General features: G+C 43.3%; 1 protein-coding gene across 1 annotated transcript in view; it reads left to right on the top strand.

Annotated features, from left to right (window-relative positions):
• The window catches only part of LOC144486906 (NACHT, LRR and PYD domains-containing protein 3-like), a 50,352-nt gene that overhangs the window by 18,280 nt on the left and 10,565 nt on the right, over positions 1 to 21,507 (top strand). The window contains exons 4-9 of the mRNA XM_078204935.1: positions 3,278 to 3,449; positions 3,534 to 3,599; positions 6,353 to 7,645; positions 7,720 to 8,089; positions 12,758 to 12,844; positions 20,010 to 20,180. Of these exons, the coding sequence (XP_078061061.1) occupies positions 3,278 to 3,449; positions 3,534 to 3,599; positions 6,353 to 7,645; positions 7,720 to 8,089; positions 12,758 to 12,844; positions 20,010 to 20,180 (2,159 nt within the window). The remainder of the gene's footprint in view (positions 1 to 3,277; positions 3,450 to 3,533; positions 3,600 to 6,352; positions 7,646 to 7,719; positions 8,090 to 12,757; positions 12,845 to 20,009; positions 20,181 to 21,507) is intronic.

Raw genomic sequence — 21,507 nt, 5'->3', positions numbered from 1 at the left:
AACTTCCCAAGTTTTGAAAGTCAGATCAGCCAGAATGAGCTTGTGGCTCTTGGCAAGTGAACGTGGAAAATCCTAGTTTTGTTCTCATCCATCTCACAGTCGCAAATGCACCAATCCATGACAGTATCAGTAAGACTTACCGCACAGTCCTTGGTGGAGATGAAGTACTGTCTTCAAACTGACAAGTGGTTCTGTTGTTTGCGATGTTATCCCCGTGCTAAATGTAATAGATATTGAATAGATCGACTGTTTCTAAACTGACAGTTGGCCATCAGTCACAGTATTGTATTTCCCCACAATCTATTAGATAATAGCATGGCACACTCACACACCACCATTACAATCAAACCAGAGGCTCGGTCCTGGTTCAATGAGTTGCGTTGGAGAGCATTGCAGGAACAGCATCAGGAATATATAAAAATGATGTGGCAACCTGGTGAATCTACAACTAGCCACAATGGTATAGAGAGAGAAGCAACTTGAGCCTCAACTAACAGCATAAAGCTTTGCAGTCCTGCCATGTCAGTCATATGATGTTAGATAATTAGACAACAAATGTGTAGGGGGGATTCTACAAACATTAACATCAGAAACAGCAGATCCCAGCTCGTGGCTGACAAGACTGAAGCATCCACAACCACCCTCAGCCATAAGTGTTCACTGATAATTCATCTCAGCCTCCTCCTGAGATCCCCATCATCACAGAAACTGGTCTTCAGCCAAATGAATTCCCTCCACATGATATAAAGGAATGACTGAGGGCATGATGTGCAGAGACACCGACAGCATCCTGGCTGTAATGCTGTAGGTTCGTGCTCCAGGACTAGTCACACTGTGAGCCAAGCTGTTCACCCCAGCTAAAGCATTGGCATTTACCCACCAATATGGAAAAAAATCCCAGGAAAGTCCATGGTAAAAAGAGCAAATGCAATCGAGTTATTACCATTTTATTCGTCTACTTACAGTTATCAAAACAATGTAAGGTATATCGACAGTGTTTTGAAGTGGTATTTGCTCAGCAATTACCTGCTCGCAGATACTGAGTTTGCACTCTGCTCCAGAGCTCCTTTGGTTCAGACATGGCTAAAAGAATTACAGAGGAGAGGTGATAGTGCCGATCGTTCACATCAAGACAGCGTTTTAAATTGTGTAGCATCAAAGAGTTTTGGAAAAATTGGACTCAGTGGAAAACAGCAATCATATCACCCCTCAAACTTTTATTTTCCAGTGAGGACATGTTCACTTTACACACTGGCTCCCACTCACCCCCACCATTGTCTCACAGGTTCGAGTTGTTCCCATCTGAAGCTACAATAAGCTTGTTGTACTGAGGGAAACACAACTGAATGTAATATTCTGAATGTGATCACACCAATGTTTTTAGGAAGGCACAGGAGTATCTCAGTTTCTTGGTTCAATGTTACCCTTTTAATACATCGCAACATTAAGTTTACTCCCAAAGTAACACAGAGAATGGCATTAATAATCATTTAATTTCAGAATTTTATAGAATAGAAGCTGGAAAAAAGGACACAATGTGGATAACACTGCGAATATTGTGAATCTGAAACAATATGGAAAGGTGACAATAGATCTGTCGGTATCTGTACAAAGAACAGGGGAACAGTTCAGGTTTAACTCTCATGTGGACTGGCAGAAAAAAGGCAAGAGTTTGAGTGGGACTGGAGAGACCAGAGGAAAAAGTCAGGATGTAGCGGAAAAGGAGTGAACTGTTCAGTATTGCTGTAACAAAAGCTGGTCTAGCCAGCGATGCCCACATCATTGTCTGTTTCCCTCACAGACTCCATCTCCAAACCACTTGATTGTATTCCTCTCCCAGCCTCTGACTGAGACCTAGCCAGACTATCTGTGATTTCAGCATTCAGTATCAAGCAGAACTCCATTTCCTGCACAATTGCCAGTGCAGAAATATCCTTATTGTCTGCACGTAACACTGCAAGTCTGTACCCCTACCTCAGCACAGCGCCTGCTGAATCCTGTTCCATGTCTTTGTTCACCCCAGATTCAGCTGTTCCAATGTTCTGCTACATTGCGTCTTATCTTCAGCTACTCAGATTCTGCTGCCTTTACTGTGCTCCCACTAGACTCCAGATAACACTGTGTGCTCATAAACCTGTAATGGCCCCCAGTCCTCAGATGCCTTTGCTTTAAAATGTCCATTCTTCTATTTGACCTGAGTCAATGAATTTGAACCTTTCCTTTCTTGTAAACTCCAGTCTGAAATTCTCCATTGCTCTGACTCTGACATTCTGCGGCAGGCTCTCCTTCACACCCCGCAATAGTAGCTAAATATTATCTGTCAAAAATTATCTAACTCCTCAATCGTCCTTACTGAGCTTTCATACGTACTAGTATTTTTTTTTAAAGTTCTGTCTCTGGCATTTGAATTACTGTGCAGAAATGATTAAGTGATTAGATTTTTCGCCATTATTATTAGCTCATTTCCCTGACATAAAGCATCAGTCGGTATTTGGATTACTCAATGGTACTTTATCAGTCAAATTTCATTTTAAAATTCCTGCTACTTAAATAACTTGATGATCAGAATAATCATTTTTCTGCCATCTGAGTTCTGATTTGCCGCTGTTTTATTTGCATACACATGGGGAACAGGGATAGACCATTTAGTTCCTCGATACTGTCCCGCTGTTAAATAACATTGCGGCTTATTTAATAGTACCCTCAAATCTGCATTCCCCCCCCTATTCCCTATAACATATCAGCCCCTTGATATCAAAAGTCCATCTACCTCTCTCTTAGAAACATTCAAAGACTCTGCTTCCACCATTTTTTTCAGGAAGAGGGTTCCAAAGACTCTTGACCATCTCAGAGAAAATAGACTTTTCCTCATCACCTCCGGATTTCTGAGTAAATCACACAGTGAGGCAGCAGGATTGAGGTTTCAGAGAAAAGTGGGTCAAATTATTCATCATGAACCTGATATCATGGCAGACACTGAGAGACAAGCAAACAATTACATTAAAATGCTGCAGATTCTCAGTGATCCCTCACTCTCTGCAAATATATTTTTGATTCTAGTTCAGTTGATTCACATTTGTTTATCGTTAATGACTGCAATGAGATGTGAAGATAATTTTCAGTCCGTGTTCGTTATGGATCAGGACCCGGCCCAGTGACTGATTTCTGAGCTGAAAGCAACTGGGAAATCCCATCACTGAGCAGGTCCTTTCCATCCCATTCTCAGTGTTTATCTTTCACTCTGCGTCTCATTATTCTTCATTACTATTCTTCATAGAAAGTCACTGAGCTCGTGGATAAGGGAAACCGGGTAGACAGTTCCAAACTTCTGCTCAATCTGGTGATGGAAAAAGGATCTCGGGCTCGAAGGGTGATGTGGGAATCCTTTGTGAAAATGCGTCACGGAGTCCCAAAACTGGATAAAATACTGAAAGAAATACAGGAGCGTGGTATGGTAAAATCACAGTGAATTCAATTTCCCATTTAAACACTGTCGATATCACTGATTTGATTTCATGAATTTATTTAAACAGGTTCTGATGCATTCGATGACATGAACATTGCACAAGGTTTATCTGAATTGCCCAGTCGCCTGAAAGGTAAGAGATGAAATGGAGATTATAAACTATTTAACTTCTGAGAATCTGAATGATTGATTACAACCTTTGTTTAAGAGGTTGTGAAAATCTGGGAATTGGAAAGTTAAAGGCTGGGGTAACTGGGCTGAACATGATTGGGGTTTGTCACTGTTCCTCAACTATACAGAGATTCATTCCAGTACACAGGATTTCTCTTGTAATCATTGCATTTTTTTCTCTTAATTAAATTGCTGATTGCTATTATTTTGGAAGTCTTGTGTACACCTTGCAGAATCCCACTACCCTGTAAATCTCAGCATGAACCTTATAGAAACACAGTAACAGAGAAAATGGTTGCAGGGGTAGGCCATTTGCCCACTTCCTCCACACAGCTCACCCTCCCACCTACTTTTGTGTAGTCTGCACGTTTGGAGAGATTAGATTTAATTCATCCGTCTAAATCATTAATATATATCATGAATAAGTGGTCTTGTGGTAATTGATATCAGCCTTTTAATTGATCACAACTTTATCTTTCAAGTAATTGGACCAAGTCACGGAATTCTCTTAACAGCTGTTTTAATCATCTGTATAGTGAGGACTCTGGAAAGTCACAGGTCACAGTCTGTAATGAATCAGAATACAGAATTCCTACATATATAAACAATTATAGTTTCAAATTCAGTCACAGGTAATTAGCATATACCAATCACATTTTAGGAGTTACCTCAATCCACTCAGTTATTGATTAAACTTGCATCATTCAGATATTAAAACCAATCACAGTCACCTTAAGCTACTGGTCTTAGTGCTTCTCTTTGAAAACTTCGATAAGAACTTTTTTTTCATAGCAGCTTATGTGACATTAACCCTTTCAGTGGTCTCCCAGCACCGTGCAGTATCCCACTAGTCACAGTCTGCTATTTGGAAAAAAGACCCAGTTATTGCTACTCTGTTTCCTCCCTGCCAGCTTATTTCCTGTCCATCTCAATACACTGCTCCCAAATCAATGTATTGAATTTTACATGCTCATCTCTTACCTGGGACCGTGTCAAAAGCCTTCTGAAAGTCCAAATAAATCACAACCATTGTCACCTTCGTCACCACTGCTAGTTGCTTCCTGGAAAAAATTCAAGTAGATTTGTCAAGCAAGAATTCCGCTTCATATATCCATGCTGACTGTCCAATCCTGCCACTGTTTTCAAATGCTCTGCTGTTAATGAACTATAGCATTTTCCCCACGACCAATAGAATGTTCCAGAAAACTATTCCGTATACACTCCAGGAATTTCTACTCTACGTTAGTGTGTCTGATTTCACTTGGCCAGTCTATATGCAGGTTAAAATCTCCCACAATTACTGATGTTCCTTCATCACATGCGTCACTAATTTCCTGTTTAATGCCATCCCCAGCCTCATCACTACAGTTTGTGGGTCTATCTACAACCCCCGTTAACATTTTGCATAAGTTCATAAGATATAGGAGCAGAGATCGGCCATTCGGCTCATTGAGTCTGCTCCGCCATTCAGTCATGGCTGATATGCTCCTCATCCCCATTTTCCTGCCTTCCCCCATAACCCTTCAACGCATGAACAATTAAAAATCTATCTAACTCCTCAAATTTACTCCTGTCCCAGCATCCACCACACTTTGGGGCAGCAAATTCCACAGATTCACAACCCTTTGGGAGTAGTTTCTCCTCAACTCTGTCTTAAATTTGCTATCTCATATCCTATCACTGAAAGGATAATCCGTTAAATCAGGGGTGTCCTTTTAACCCAATGTAAGAACTAAGATAAATATATTTTCAATTTCCCAAAACTAGGTTATAGGAAACAACAAACATAATTAACCATGCATTATAATTATTGTTAAACAGTTCAAATGAACTGTGAATGTTTACTGGTTTCATATTACACTTAGCAAAGTAGATTCTTGTTCTGTTTCCTGTTGCCATCATGGCAGAACTGTTATCAAAACACAGTTAATGAATCTACACGTACAACTGCTGAAACATAGTTATTGATTACTGAAATACACTACAACAAAGGGATGGGTATTCTTTGAATTCTCTGTCTGAAGGCAGGTTTGAACCACGGCTGAATGATCTCCGGCACGGGTAAGGCAAGGAGTGAGGTTCCGATTTTGCCCCAGATACAACGGGGATCGGACCCCATGCTGCTGACACAATATGGCCCACAATCTGACCAACTGAGCCAACCGGCTCCCCAGTAACATGGGTGACCAGGCAACAGCCTGATAGAATAGGAGAACTTTCCATGTTCAAAACTGTTGGTATTCCAATGCTCACACAGTATGAAAGGGAACCTGTTGAAGGTGGGATACAGTCACAGTGAGACTCCTGAACAATTACAATCTCTCCATCTCCCATTCATATCCAATATCCCATTTACCATTTCTGCAGCAGATTGGGAACACCGACTAGTTCACAGACTGATGGACCCGAAAATCGCCTGTCATGTAACCATGATCCTTGCAGACTCCCAGTGAGGTGTCTGTATTAAGGGCAGGTTGGAAAGCATTAACCATCAGAGAGAAAACATCACCTTTATAAAATCAACAAGTTATGGAAATATTAAAGTTAAGTCACGATCTGAGACTTTAAATGGAAATTGTTGATTGTCAAACGAAGTTTCCAATAACTTAATTTTAATTCCTGCACAAACCTGGACGGACACTGTAAAGTAAGTCTAACAATTCAGCAAAGATGGTGTTTTCATGCAACTAACATTTCTCTCTGTTCTCATTGAAGATCTTCAACAGAAACACAAGGAGACACTCCGGGTACAAACTGAAACACTGAGAGTGAACACTATCCTCATAAAGGAGAAGGTTAAGATTTTCCAGCTGGTTGATCGATACGCTGAGCTAACGGTTATTTCTACTGTTCGAGATCGGACACTTGTCGAACATGGACTGCTGGCAAGAGGCCGAGACCATGAAGAATGGAGAGAGAAACATCTCCGGAAAGAACTGGAAAAAATCCGAACTGATCAATTGTTCCAGAGCAGCTTTTCCCAGAGAAAATCCAAATCTGGGAATTCAGCAGCAGTGAGCGGAGTGCCGGGAATTGGAAAAACAACAATGGTACAAAAGATTGTTTATGACTGGGCCACTGGGAAAATATACCCACACTTTCAATTTGTTTTCAGTTTTAAGTTCCGGGATTTGAACACTATTAACTGTAGAATAAACCTGAGGAATTTGATACTGTTTTTCTATCCTTACTTTGGGAATATTCTGGGAGAGCTCTGGAAGAACCCAGAGGGATTGCTGTTTATATTCGATGGTTTGGATGAATTCAAGGACAGTACTGATTTTGCCGACAATCAGAGAAATACAGAACCTCAGTCCATGTGCACAGATCCTGAATTCCGGTGTGAAGTGTCTGACATTGTGTACAGTTTAATACAGCACAAGCTGCTCCCAGGATGTTCAGTGCTAGTGACCAGCCGCCCCACTGCATTACATTTATTGGAAAAGGCTGAGATCAGTGTCTGGGCTGAAATCCTGGGATTTGTTGGTGATGAACGGAAGGAATATTTCAACAAGTTTTTTGAAGATCAGACGGTGGCAGCAGCTGTTTTCAAACACGTGGAGGAGAACGAGATCCTGTACACCATGTGTTACAACCCTTCCTACTGCTGGATCCTCGGTCTGTCACTGGGTCCCTTCTTTACACAAAGAGACAGGAAACAGCAGCAAGTTCCCAAGACCATCACCCAACTATATTCCTACTATATTTACAACATTCTGAAAAACCATGGCCGAGAGATTGAAAACCCCCGTGATGTGTTACTGAAGCTTGGTGAGATGGCCTTCACAGGAGTCTTCGAGAAGAAGATTGTCTTTAGAAATGAAGATTTGATCAAGTACAATCTACAACCTTCCCAGTTCCTGTCTGGGTTCCTGATGGAACTTTTGGAGAAAAATGATTCTGCCCAGAGTGTGGTTTACACATTCCCACACCTCACCATCCAAGAGTTTGTAGCTGCACTCACACAATTCCTGACTCCAGATCCCGGGAAGATCGGGAAACTCCTCAGTGAGACCCACAGCGAGAAAGATGGGCGATTTGAGATATTTCTCCGTTTTGTTGCTGGTCTGTCCTCCCCACAGTCAGCTTGGCCCTGGTGAAGTTTCTGGGTTCGTTTCTTCATCAAACAACCTGCCGAGTGATTGACTGGGTGAAGGAGAAGGTTGAAGGGCAGATTGGAGACACAGAGACTGAAACTGGGAAGAGGAAGCTCCTGAACACATTCCACTACCTGTTTGAGTCTCAGAATAAAACACTGGCTCGGAACACAGTGGGATCTGTGGAAACACTTTCATTTAGTGAACTGCGACTGACCCCGATTGACTGTGCGGTCCTGTCTCATGTCATTGGACTCTGTGATACAATAAAACACCTCGATCTAGAGGAATGCTACATTCAGTGTGAAGGGTTCCGGCGGCTGGGACCCGTTCTGCACAAATGTCTGGAGTTGAGGTAACTGTTTGGTCTCATAGTGGATATTTTCATTGTTGAGAAGCCATTTCTTTTGTTCTAATAAAACAGAGGCATGTTCATTCGAGGACGTCAAGAGAGAAACAATGTCCAATGGTCACAAAGTGTGGGAGAATGGCACAAAGTAATAATGCTCATTTGAGAGCAGATGCAGATATGATGGGCCGATTGGCCTCCTTCTGAACCTGTAATAAATCTAGATTCTCTGATAAAACTACATCATTTCAAGAAGGCAGATTCTCGTGGAATAGGCGTGGATAATAAATGTTGGCATAACCAGCGATGCCCACGTTCCTTGAATGAATAAAAACATTATTGGGATGAATTTTAAATGATTATTGCTGTAAAGGCCTCCCTCCAAAATCTGAAAAAGGATCATTCCCTCTCCCAACAGAAACCATCTGATTCTGTACGATGCTATACAGAAATTAGTTTGTCTTGTTCGGTGCAGCTTACAGTTTGTGTTTAATTATGATCAGGATTATTTTACTGCGCTCTACCTGTGTTATGTATTACAGTCGGTGTGTGTTATATTGGGACAATGTCCCTTTATAAGTCACGTGATCACTGGTGACATCATCAGTTCGGGTTGCTTTCTGAATCCCTGCATTGCGCTGCCTCTACTGGCAGCCTCTGTGAACTCCGTCTTGCTTCCTGGATTAACTGGTTGTAACTGAAACTTGGTGCTTCTATCATTCATTGTGGGCCTCTGAGTAGAAGCAACAATTTCTTTAAACCTTCATAACTCTTACAACGTCGTAAACCTTAAATTAAAATGTAGGGACAGTTTAAATTGAAACCAAAAACCCGCAGGCAGGCAGCTTTGTTTAACATGAAGTGAAATTAAAGTTTTGGCCCTTTCTGAGCTCACAAGCACAGAAACACAAATTAAATTTAAACTCATGAATTACTGTGTAATGCCCACAAACACAAGTTATTACATAACAGTGAAGCCCAAGATGCTGTTTTCTTTATTAATTGCTACCTACACTTGTCCTGCTAACAGCAATGATCGATGCACATATGTGTTCAGTCCCTCTGATCCTGCAATCCGTTAACAATTCGACCGATTATTTTATATTGCTTCCTCATGTGCATGTTTCCTGAAAGTATCACCTCACCCGCCTCTGCATTTAACTTAAGCTGTCACCTGTCTGTACACTCCCCCATGGTCTGTTTTTCAGTCCCAAGCTCTTCTCACAGTTTACAATGCCTCAAACTTTGAAATTTCCCTCGAGACAGCAAACCATAGAAACCCTACAGTGCAGGAAGAGGCCATTCGGCCCATCGAGTCTGCACCGACCACAATCCTCACCCCAGGCCCTACCCCCATATCCCTACATATTTTACCCTCTAATCCCTCAAACCTACACATCTCAAGACACTAAGGAGCAATTTTAGCATGGCCAATCAACCTAACCCACACATCTTTAGGCTGGGAGGAAACCGGAGCACCCGGAGGAAACCCACACAGACATGAGGAGAATGTGCAAACTCCACACAGTGACCCAAGCCGGGAGTCGAACCCAGGCCCCTGGAGCTGTGAAGCAGCAGTGCTAACCACTGTGCTACCGTGCCGCCCAAACACCTAGATCATTCATATATATCAGGGAAAAGCAAGGATCCCAATACCAACTGCTAGGGTTCTCCATTACCGACATCCTCCAGCCTTAAAAATATCCATTACTCTTTGTTCATCCAATTTTGTATCCACGTTGCTACTTTCCCATTTATTTTATGAGCTTATGCCACAAGTCTGTTGTGTCACTGCATCAGATGATTTTTGAATATCCATGTACACCACATCAACAGCAGAACCATCACTGACCCTTTCTGTTGCTTCCTCCAAATCACAGCAATATAAAGCCAGTCGAAAATGGCATTTTTTTACCAACCAATGAATTTAGTTTCCTCCGTGTCACTATTAGATTCACCATTTCCCTTTTGAACTCAGCGTGGGCCGGCTCAGAGTAGCTGAATGATCAACTGACCCTCCAACCCTCAGCTAAGTTTAACACTACTGCTCCAGGCTGGAGCCGCAGACTTGACTCAATTGGATTGACCCACTCTTTTCGGTTGTGGTTACTGCCTCCTGGCCCTCTCTTCATCCACTCCAACAAACTGAGATAGCTGGGAATTAAACCTGTATCAACTGCTTGGAAAGCAACTATGCTCACTATTATATCACTACCATTACATTTCGGGACTCCTGTGGTGTAGGTGCACCCACAGAGCTGTGAGAAAGAGAGTTCCAGGATTTTGACCCAGTCACTGTGAAGGAACGATGATATATTTCCAAGTCAGGATGGTGTGTATCTTGGAAGGGAACTTCCAGGTGGTGATGTTTCCATTCATCTGCTGCCCTTGTCCTTCCAGGGATAGAAATCACAAGACTGGACAGTGCTGTGTAACGAGCCATGGTGAGTTGTTGCACTGCATCTTGTAGATGGTCCAACAACCATAACTAACTTTGTTTGTGCTGGTATTACTCCAATCGGCAGATAGTTTTCATGGAAAGAAATCATAGGAACCCTACAGTGCAGAAAGAGGCCACTCGGCCCATCGAGTCTGCACTGACCACAATCCCACCCAGACCCTACCTCCATATCCCTACATATTTTACCCACTAATCCCTCTAATCTACGCATCTTGAGACACTAAGGGGCAATTTTTTTAGCATAGCCAATCAAACGAACCCGCACATCTTTGGACTGTGGGAGGAAACCGGAGTACCCGGAGGAAACCCACGCAGACACGAGGAGAATGTGCAAATTACACAGAGACAGTGACCCGAGCCGGGAATCGAACCCAGGTCCTTGGAGCTGTTAAGCAGCGGTGCTAACCACTGTGCTACCGTGCTGCCCATTTCTCATTTCCATTGACTTCAGTTTTTCTCTGGCTCCTTTTTGCTACATGTAGCCATATGCTGCCTTGATGTCAAGGGCAGACACTCTCCCCTCTCATCCTGAGTTCAGCTCTGCTGTCCGTGTTTGCATCAAGGCTGTAATGAGGTAGGGGGCTGAGTGTCCCTGAGTAAACACAAGCTTCAAGTCAGATAGCAGGTCATTGCTAATTAAGTGTCACTTGTTAGTCTCGTTAGCCTTCCATTACTCTGCTGATGATCGAGAGTAGACTGATGGGGTGGGAAATGGACAGATTGGATTTGTTCTCTCCTTTTTGTTTACGGTCATATCTGGACAATTTCCCACTATTTTGGGTAAACATCAGTGTTGTCGCTTCACTGGAACAGCTTGGCGAGGAACAGAGCAACTTCTGGAGCAGTAATCTTCAGTACAGTTACTGGAATATTGTCAAGATCTGTGGTCTTTGCCGTATCCATTATCTTTAACTATTTCTTGACATCATGTGGAGTGAATGGAATGAGCTGATATCTGTGATGTTGGGGCCCTCTGGATGGTTCAGCCACTGAAGTTAGTTACTAATATTTGAGCCATACCTTTTGCACTGATGTGCTAGTCTCCTCCATCATGAGGATGGGATATTTGTGGAGCCTCCTCCTTCTGTTGTTTCATCGTCCACTATCATTCACAGCTAAATGTGGCAGGACTGCAGAACTTACATCTGAGCCGAGGAAACCAGAATTTCCTGAATGAGGAAACCTGCTGCTGGAAAATCTCCAGTCAAACCGTCAGTGATATGAAACAGGGTTTTTGGATAATCCTTTTCCTATGTGAGGATCTACCGGGAAGAGGGAACTCCCGGCAATTCCCGGAGATAGAACACTAGCCATACCTGCAGAAAATGTAGAGCCTGTTTACTGTGGAATGTAGCGGGAGACACCCCTCCCCTATAAACTAGTCAAACAGAAATATTTCAACTTTCTAATGGGAGAATAATCTTTCCTGGTTGTGTCAAATCTAGGGGATGGATCTTAAAGCAACAGTTAGCACAGTTTCACACTTTAACTCGCCCTGAGATACTATACAGATGATACAATGTCAATAGTTAAGAAGCACAGGGAATTCCGAGGGATCCACTCTCACAGCTTTATCATTTAACCCTCAGTAAAATGTACAATTCTCATAAAATCCTGGATTTATGTAACAGCAGAAATGATTTGAATTTCCGGAAACGTAGCAGGGTCAGTGAGATTCAGGAGGGTAATTCTGATGATCAGGACATGAGACCAGAATGTGGGACATGTTTAAAAATTACTTGCTTGTTCACAGGATGTGGGCATCACCTCCTCTAGGGACCATTAGCAGTGAGAAATAAATGCTGGTCGAGCCAGCGACACCCATATCCCAAGAACAATTAAACAAAATATACATTTTGAGAGGTGTAAAAGTGATTTCCCCCAGTAGGCAAACCAGTGAGAGTGAATTGTTCATCATTTTCCAATGCTGACGATTGCCTCTTCCATTCAACAGAAAGGGTTTGATATCTGATTTAATATTGTCACATTTATTAGTGCCAAAGCATACCGTACATAGGGAAGGAAAGGAAAGAGTCCAGAATGCAGTGTTACAGTCACAGGGTGTAGAGAAAGATCAACTTGGATGAGATATAATATCGTAACTTGAATCAGTTCACCACTGGTGCTAAGTTTCTGACACAAAAACAGATCCAGCTATTTTTCCTGCTGAACATTAATCTGAATTTAATGTGTTTCTCACTTCCTCCATTTAGTCTGGGTGACAATGAAGTGGGAGATTCAGGAGTGAAACTATTGTCTGCGGCTCTGAGGAATCCAGAATGTAAAATACAGAAACTGGAGTAAGTATCAGACTGTGTGAGATTGTGTTAATAATCAGTGGATGTCTGACACTGTAAATTATTATCAGTGTCAGTAATAGTGTCATTAATAATCATTCCTGTCAGTCTTCGTGTTAAACACCACGGATTCGCTCTGATTCCTGAAATCTTTCTCTCTATGATCTCCAGTTTGGAGAGTAACAGCCTCAGATATTCTCACCTCTGCTCTCAGTACAAACCAGTCAGTGATGTGTCTGAACCTGAGTTACAATAAACTGCGAGATTCAGGAGTGAAAGATTTAACTAATCATTTATGATTATTCTCAAATCCATTCATGAGAATAAAAAAGATGGACAAAACAATTAAATGTTTATAGAATTCCCAGATATGGCTGGTCACATGTTCAATTTAGTTTATTTTGTCATTCAGATTATAGATGTTTATGTCTGTCGGCTTCTCAGTTTGATTAAACATAGAAAACTGCAGTATATTGGTAAGGCAGATTACAAACTACATTGGATTCTGATGAGTTTTATCCCGAGGGAACCACTCTCAAATTTATGTTAAACGGAGCTTAAGGAGCATCTGAAAAGAGAATGCAGAGATGGAGGTGGGGAGGGTTATGAAGAGAATTCCAGAGCTCGCAGCCCAGCAGTTCAAGGCACAGCTCAGCTGGCAATGGCAATAATCACAGTGCAGAATAGTCTGAATGATGTCCCTATTAATAATGGACATTGTTTTTAAGAACACAAATAATGATACTAAATATACCATTGCTGTCAGTATTTGTTATTAAAAACACTGTCCGCTATTAGTGGACACAAAATAAGCTTGGGAGCAAAGATGAAGACCATGAAATAAAAGAGGCAAAGGCAGCCTGGTTATGAAGTTATCTGAGTGACAGGAAACAGGCAGGAGAGGTGAACTGTACCTTTTCATTTATAGGAAGCTGACAGTGGCTTTCCCCAGCAGCCAGTACTGTGTTACTACGACTAATTTTCTTTATATGTACGACCAAATGAGACTTGGGTTTATCTAAAGATGAGATGTGAAGCTCCAGCACACGGCCACCAGACCACAGAGTGGACGCAGCATATGATAGACCGAGCTCAATCACACCAAAACCAATGGATCAGATCAGAGATCTGCTGTCTTGCCATATCCAGTCATAAATAGTGTTAGACATGCCACAAAATGTTGGACATGCCGGTTACATTAGGCGACAAGGTGGCACAGTGGTTAGCACTGCTGCCTCACAGCGCCAGGGACCAGGGTTCAATTCCGGCCTTGGGTGACTTTATGTGTAGAGTTTGCACGTTCTCCCAGTGTCTGTGTGGGTTTCCTCTGGGTACTCCAATTTTCTCCCACAGTCCAAAGATGTGCAGGTTCGGTTGATTGGCTATGCGAAGTTGTCCCTAGGTGTCTCAGGGTGTGTAGGTTACGGGGATTAGTGGGCCATATATGTGGAGTTACAGAGATAGGGCCTGGATATGATATTCTTTCAAAGAATTGGTGAAGACTCGATGGGCCAAAGGGCCTCCTTCTACACTGTGGGAATTCTATGATTCTATAAACATGCCACAAGAATTCCATCATTACTGATGAGGGAACCCAGAGCATCAGTGCCATCTTCAGCCAGAAGTGCTGAGTAGAATTATTAATCTCGGCCTCCTCCTGAGGTCCCCAACATTACAGATGACCATTTGATTCACTGCATGTGAGGTAAAGAAATGACTGAAGGCACTGTGTACTGCAAACTCTGTCAGCCTGGCTGTACCCCAGCAATGGTACTGAAGAATTGTGCTCCATAACTAACCATTCCCCAAGCCAAGCTGTTCCAGTACAGCTACAACACTGGATCTACCGGACAATGTGGAATAAAACAGGGCAAATCCAATCTGATGAATTGCTGCTCCATCAGTCTGCTCTTGATGGTCAGAAAAGTGTCATCCTTCCAGTGCCTCATGAACATCACTGCAGGAGTTCCTGAGGGTGATGTCCAAAGCCCAACCACCTTCAATTGCTTTATCAATGTCCTGCCTTCCATTATAATGTCAGAAATGAGGATGTTCACTAATGATTGCACAATGCTCAGTACTGTTCACAATTCCTCAGAGACTGAAGCAGTCCATGCCCATAAACAGCAAGACCTGAACAAAACAGAAAATGCTGGAAAAGCTCAGCATGTCTGACAGCTTCTGTGGAGAGAAACAGCTCACCCTTCGAATCTGGATGACTCTTCGACAGAGCTAGCGTCTGAAGGTCTGAAGAACGTTCAGGCTTAACCTGATAAATGGCAAGTAATGTTTCACTGCACAAATGCCAGGCAAGGACCATCTCCAACAGACGGGAATCTAACCATATTCCCTTTACATTGAATGGCAGCACCATCGCTGAATCCTCGACCATCAACATCCTGAGTGGTGGGGGCGCACTGGGACCATTGAACAGACACTGAACTGTAAACACTATGGCTCCAAGGGTAGATAACAGTCTGGGAATTCGGAGATGAGGAACTCGCCTCCTGTCTCCCAAATTTTTCCCACCATCTCCAAGGCACAAGTCAGCAGTGTGATGGAATCCGCTCATTTTGCTGGATTGTCTGCAGCTTCAAAAACACCGAAGAAGCTCATCCATGGAAAAGGAGCCCACTGGATCAGCTGGCCATTCACCAAACTAAACATTGGCTGTCTCTACCACTGACGCACAGTGGCAGTATTTTACCACATACAAGGTGGAATGTAGCAGCTCACCAAGGTTCCTGAGCCAGCATCATCCAAACAGGCAATATCCATCACCGAGATGGCCAAGGATATGAGAAGGATGGGACACCAACCAGCTTCAGATTTCTTTCCAAACCACTCACCATTCTGACTTGGAATATATTGCTTTTCCATCACTGATGCAGGATCATAATACCGGATGACCACGAGGATGGCCACTCAGTGTTGGCAGTGCAGCAGTCATCTCTGACTGACCGGAACCCTTCACAGAGAGACTGACATGTTCCTGAAGATTGATGCTGCTGTCTGGACATTCACCACTAACCTCGTGGAGTTGTATCAAATTAAGAGGGACATACATCGGTTCATAGAAAGGAACCTTTCTCCTTCATTTTAGGGGTCAATAGCCAGGGGCATATTTAAAGCGATAGGCAGGAGTTTCAGAGGAGAATTGATGATGGCACAGTGGTTAGCATTGCTGCCTCACAACGTTCGGGACCTTTGTTCAATTCCAGCCTCGGGTGACTGCCTGTGGAGTTTGCATGTTCCCCCCGTGTGTGCGGGTTTCTGTCAGGTAATCTGGTTTCCTCCCACAGCCCAAAAATGTGTAGGTTAGGTGGATCGATAATGCTAAATTGTCACTTAGTGTCCCAAAATGTGTAGTGTCGTTGGATTTGCCATGGTAAATGTCCAGGTCGGGATTCCATGGAAACGCTTTTTCACCCAGAGGGTGGTGGGAATCTGGATCTCACTGTCTGAAAGGGTGGTGGAGTCAGGAACACTCGCAACATTTAAGAAGCATTCAGACAAGCACTTGAAATGCCGCAGCAGACAAGGCTATGGAGCAAGTGCTGGAAATGGATTAAATAGATTGCTGCTTGATGGCTGACACACACGATGGGCCGAAGGGCCTCTTTCTGTGCTGAAAAACTCTATAAAGGCCCAGGGGTTGGAAGTTATGAACCAGAACCTGAATTTTCACTGATTCCTGTGATTTCTCTCTCTCTGATCCCAATGCAGTGGAATGTCAATCACATTGATTTTTGTGCCCTGGGTGTAGGGGAATAATGTGACGGTGACTCTGAGGACCCTTTCACATGCTGACAGGGGGACACACGTCACCCAGTCACACAGCCCTTGATTTGTGAGGAAGAGGAAAGAGTGAATGGATGCATTCGGGTGGATGGAGCTATTACAAGGGGGCATAACTATAGGGTTCATGGTGGGAGATACAGGAAGGATATCAGAGGTAGGTTCTTTACGCAGAGAGTGGTTGGGGTGTGGAATGGACTGCCTGCAGTGATAGTGGAGTCAGACACTTTAGGAACATTTAAGCGGTTATTGGATAGGCACATGGAGTACACCAGGATGATAGGGAGTGGGATAGCGTGATCTTGGTTTCAGATAAAGCTCGGCACAACATCGTGGGCCGAAGGGCCTGTTCGGTGCTGTACTGTTCTATGTTCTATACAATTGTTAAGATGCAGACCAGAAACTCCAAGGTGTTTTGTGAAGTTAGCCTGGACCCTTGGTTTTACATTTGATTTTGGCATTGATGAGCATGAGGTGTTTCACTCCAGGTATGAATCAAGTGACCCACTAGGATGCTTTTATCAAACACAGTTTATTTAAGAATGCAGTTAGAATATAAGAACAAGAATTAGCATAACCTTTACCAATTACAAGACTTAGACATGACACACTATAACTCTTAACAGCTAGCTATCTCTGTTGTTCCAATACAAAGCAATACCCACAGACATACACCCTTCTCCAACATTAGTTAGCACAAAAACAATTATGCTCACGTGATGCCGATTTCCAGCTTTTTAACACTTCCGGGCAGCCAACAAACAATTGTTTTCAGAGAAGGATGTCGCCTCCGAACAGCCCAACCACAGAGAGGTAACCCCAGTCTCTGACAGCTTTCAACACAGCAACACTTAAACAGCAAATACTCCAACTTCAGAGAGGGAAACAGCAGTGCTGTTTGTCTTAAGTTCAAGCAGCTTCTGAAAGAAGAATTGAAACTAGAATGTTCTGTGAAAAATAGCTGTCCCTCAGTCACATGACATAACCTGTCAATCACCCGCAATCAAGCTCTACTCTGCCATCCCAGGGGGAAACACTGAAACAACAGAACACTGCATTAGTTCAGATTAAAATCAACATGATGTCAATTATACTGCTTCAGTAACAATAAAGGAAACCGGCTACAGATAGCACAGTGCTGACAACATAACCTGCATAGAAACATGATTAAAATAGAAACTAGAAGCAGGAGTTGGCCATTCGGCCCTTCGAGCCTGATCCACCATTCATTTTGTTCATGGCTGATCATCGAATTCAATATCCTTCAATGTTCAGTATATTTCTTCAAGGCATAGTTTGTAACAAAATGTACATTCCAACACGTCCTTCAGCCGGTTCCATGTGACCGGTGATGGGCACCAAACTCTGTGTTGCCAGAGAGTCTCCTGTGTCCATCCATTCAACCGCACACTCTCAGCTCCACAACCAATGTCACAATCAGCGATTTCCCACACTATCTGCTGTTCTCCCAACTGCAGAGCTGCTAATTCTAGGTGTGAGGATTACAAAATCTGGACGCTATCACGATTTTTAGTTCATTTCCTGACGTTTCGTGCTCTCTTCTACAGGCACATAAAGTTCCATTGTTACTCTCCCATCAAAGACACAAGCCTATGCTGGTGAGAACCTGACTGACCATCATGTCTACATAGGGAAAGCCTCTTGCCTGTGACCATCCCATTCTCACAGTGCTGGAATTATCTGACTGACCAGAACCTGTTTGGGAGCAGATATCCACTCCATCTGACAAAGGAGCAGCACTCCGAAAGCTAATGGCATTTGCTACCAAATAAACGTGTTGGACATTGGCCTGGTGTTGTTAAAACCAGAACCCTGCAGAGAGAGGCTCACATGTCTCTGACATGTTGATGCTGCTCTCTGGGCATTGCCTGTGTCTGTGTGGGAATTACCTTTCGACCATTTCACTTTCATTCTCATTCGACCCCATATGCCTCAGGTTATATGCGATCAAATGCTTCACCACCTTGTCAGAACTTGGGAAGTTATTCATCCTTTTGCCTCACTGCAACCATATAACCCACGCCTGCTCAGGTCTCCAGCAATCTCCATCCCGATATACTTGGATTGATGTGGCAGATACTGTCCAGTCCTGAGAGAACAGAAATTTGCTCCAAACTCAGGTAGCCTTGGGGAAGAGTACCAAGTGTTGCCAAGTGCATCATTGAATTGAGTTTAACCTTTCTCCTCCCATTGCAGCCCTGTTTTCAGTAACCAGGTCTTCCTCACTGGCCTCTCCAGAGCTGCTGCCTATCAAAGTGCTGCCCGTGCCAGCATTGCCTGAACCGGGACTTCCCCTGCAGCGAGTGGTTAAGGGCTGGAGTTCACTGTCTGGGAGTGTGGTGGAGACACGTTCAGTTGAACATTTCCAAAGGGAATTGGATTATTATCTGAAAAGGAAGGATGTGCAGAGTTACTGGGAATATTTGGGGGAATGACACTTAGTAAATTGCTCATTCAGAGATTCAGTGCGGACAGCATGGACCGAATGGTCTCCTTCTGCTCTGTAACAATTCTCTGATTCTACCTGAGAGAGATACCAATGGCCCTTTGTGGACACTGGCTAAATTACCGAACCCTGTTGACACTGCAACATCACCAGCTTCCAGTTAAAATCTCCATACATTTCCAACCATTATCTTCACAGAATTATTGCGGAACACCACGAGGCGAAATGTGTCTGCACCGGCTCACCAAACTAGGATTAGGAATTTGTATCATTCGACTGCCTTCTCCTCGTATCTTTGCACATTGTTTCATTCGATTGTTCATCGACTGCCCTCTGTGATGCCTCGAATCAGCCTGCCCCCACCACACTTCCAGACTGTACATTCCAGACCCGGACCACTGGCATCGTGAGAAAGGTTTCTCTCTCATCATCTTCAACCCCACCACACACTCCATTCCTGAGCCACTGACCATCCCATGTCCCTCCCTGTGACTCAGGGTAAGGACATGGGAATCCTGTGCTCTTCCCTTTCACCATCATCCTTTTTCTCATTTAATCACTCCGGCACTTCCATTTTGTTCTTTCCTTGTCACTCGCCCATCCCCAGCTCCCGTCACTTAAAACAATTTAATTCACTGCTACTCATAAGTTTTAATTTTAGCTAATTGAACTGAAACTAAATATGTTTCTCTCTTCACAGATGCTGCCTGTCCTGCTGAGATTTTCCACATATTTTATTCATATTTCAGATTTACAGCATCAATATAATTTTGCCTTCTGTATCAACTGAAGTTGTGTTTCTTGAATGTCCCGCGCTGTACATTATTATTGTTAATGATCTTTTTCTTAAAAACACTATGGATTTTTGCCCTGATTCATGTTATTTTTCTCTCTGATCTCCAGTCTCCATGATAATGATCTCTCAGATTCTTGTGCCGAGGACCTGGCCTCTGCTCTCAGTACAAACCGCTCACTGATAGATCTGAATCTGGGTTTCAATAAACTGGGAGATTCAGGAGTGAAACTGCTGTCTGTGGCTCTGAGGAATTCGGAATGTAAAATACAGGAACTGTGGTAAGTAGCAGACTGTGTGAGATTGTGTTTATAATAACTGAATATTCAACAATATAATTTCACCACTGGTATTTGTATAAAAAACACTGCCCATTACTATTGGCGTCAGTTATGAGTAAGGAAAACTGCTTTTCCTCTGACTCCTGTTGCTTCTCTCTCTCATCTCTGAGCAATGGGATGTCAGTCCCACAAACCCTTGTGTTGAGGGAATGGGGGAATAATGTTATGTTTCACCCTCTGAGGTTCTCTCCTCCTCCTCAGATGTGCACAGCTCTCCCGGGACACAGCATCCATTGAAGTGTGAAAAGGGGGAGAGTGAGTGGATGACAGTAAATGGAGGACAAGACATGGCGGTGGAGTCTCACTGTTAGTAACAGATGTCAGTACAGCAGCGAGAAGTGAACTTAGTTCAAGATGCAGAATCAGTTTGGACAGAGATAAGATTTAACAAAGTTTGGGAATCATTTATCGGCTCCGAACAACAGTCACAATCTCCAACACAATACACAGGAAAAATAATGGGGCCTTGTAAAAACATATTGCAATAACCACGGGTGACTTTAATTTACATATACAAAGAAGAACAAAGAACCGCACAGCACAGTAACAGGCCCTTCAGCTCACCAAGCCTGTGGCGCCTCCTAACGCTTGTTCAGACCCAGAACCTACTGCCAATTTGCGGTTTCTATTCCTCTGGTTGTCTCTTGTTCATGTGTCTACCAAGATGCACCTTGGACATTGGAAACGTGCCTGCTTCTGCCACCTCCATTGGCAGTGCCTTCCAGGCACCCACCACCCTCTGGGTGAAAACTTACCCCACACACCACCCTCGAAACTTTGCTCCTCTCACCTTCAACCTGTGCCCTCTTGTAGTTGACCATTCCACCCTGGAGAAAAGTCTCTGACTATCCACCATATTGATGCTTCTCATAATTGTGGACACCTTCATCCGGTCACCCCTCAGCCTCCCTTTTTGTAGTGAAAGAATCTGTGTTTATACAACATCTCCTCATAACCTAACGTCCTTGACCAGGCAACATTCTGGTAAACCTTCCTTGCACCCTCTCCAAAGCATCCACATCATTCTGGGAGTGTCGCGAACGGAACTGCAAGCAATATTCAAATGTGGCCAACTGAAGTTTCATACAGCTGTAACATAACTTGACAACTTTTATACTCGATGCCCCGGTCGATGAAGACAAGCATGCTGTCTGCCTTCTTGACCACCTCATCCACCTGTGTTGCTACTTTCAGGGACCTGTAGACTTGTACACACAGATCCCTCTGTAGGTCAATGCTCCTGTGGCTTCTTCCATTTACTGTATAA

The sequence above is a fragment of the Mustelus asterias genome, unplaced genomic scaffold (genome assembly GCF_964213995.1).
Source record: "Mustelus asterias unplaced genomic scaffold, sMusAst1.hap1.1 HAP1_SCAFFOLD_514, whole genome shotgun sequence".
In the NCBI taxonomy this organism is placed as follows: domain Eukaryota; kingdom Metazoa; phylum Chordata; class Chondrichthyes; order Carcharhiniformes; family Triakidae; genus Mustelus; species Mustelus asterias.
This window is presented reverse-complemented; position numbering and strand designations above follow the sequence as displayed.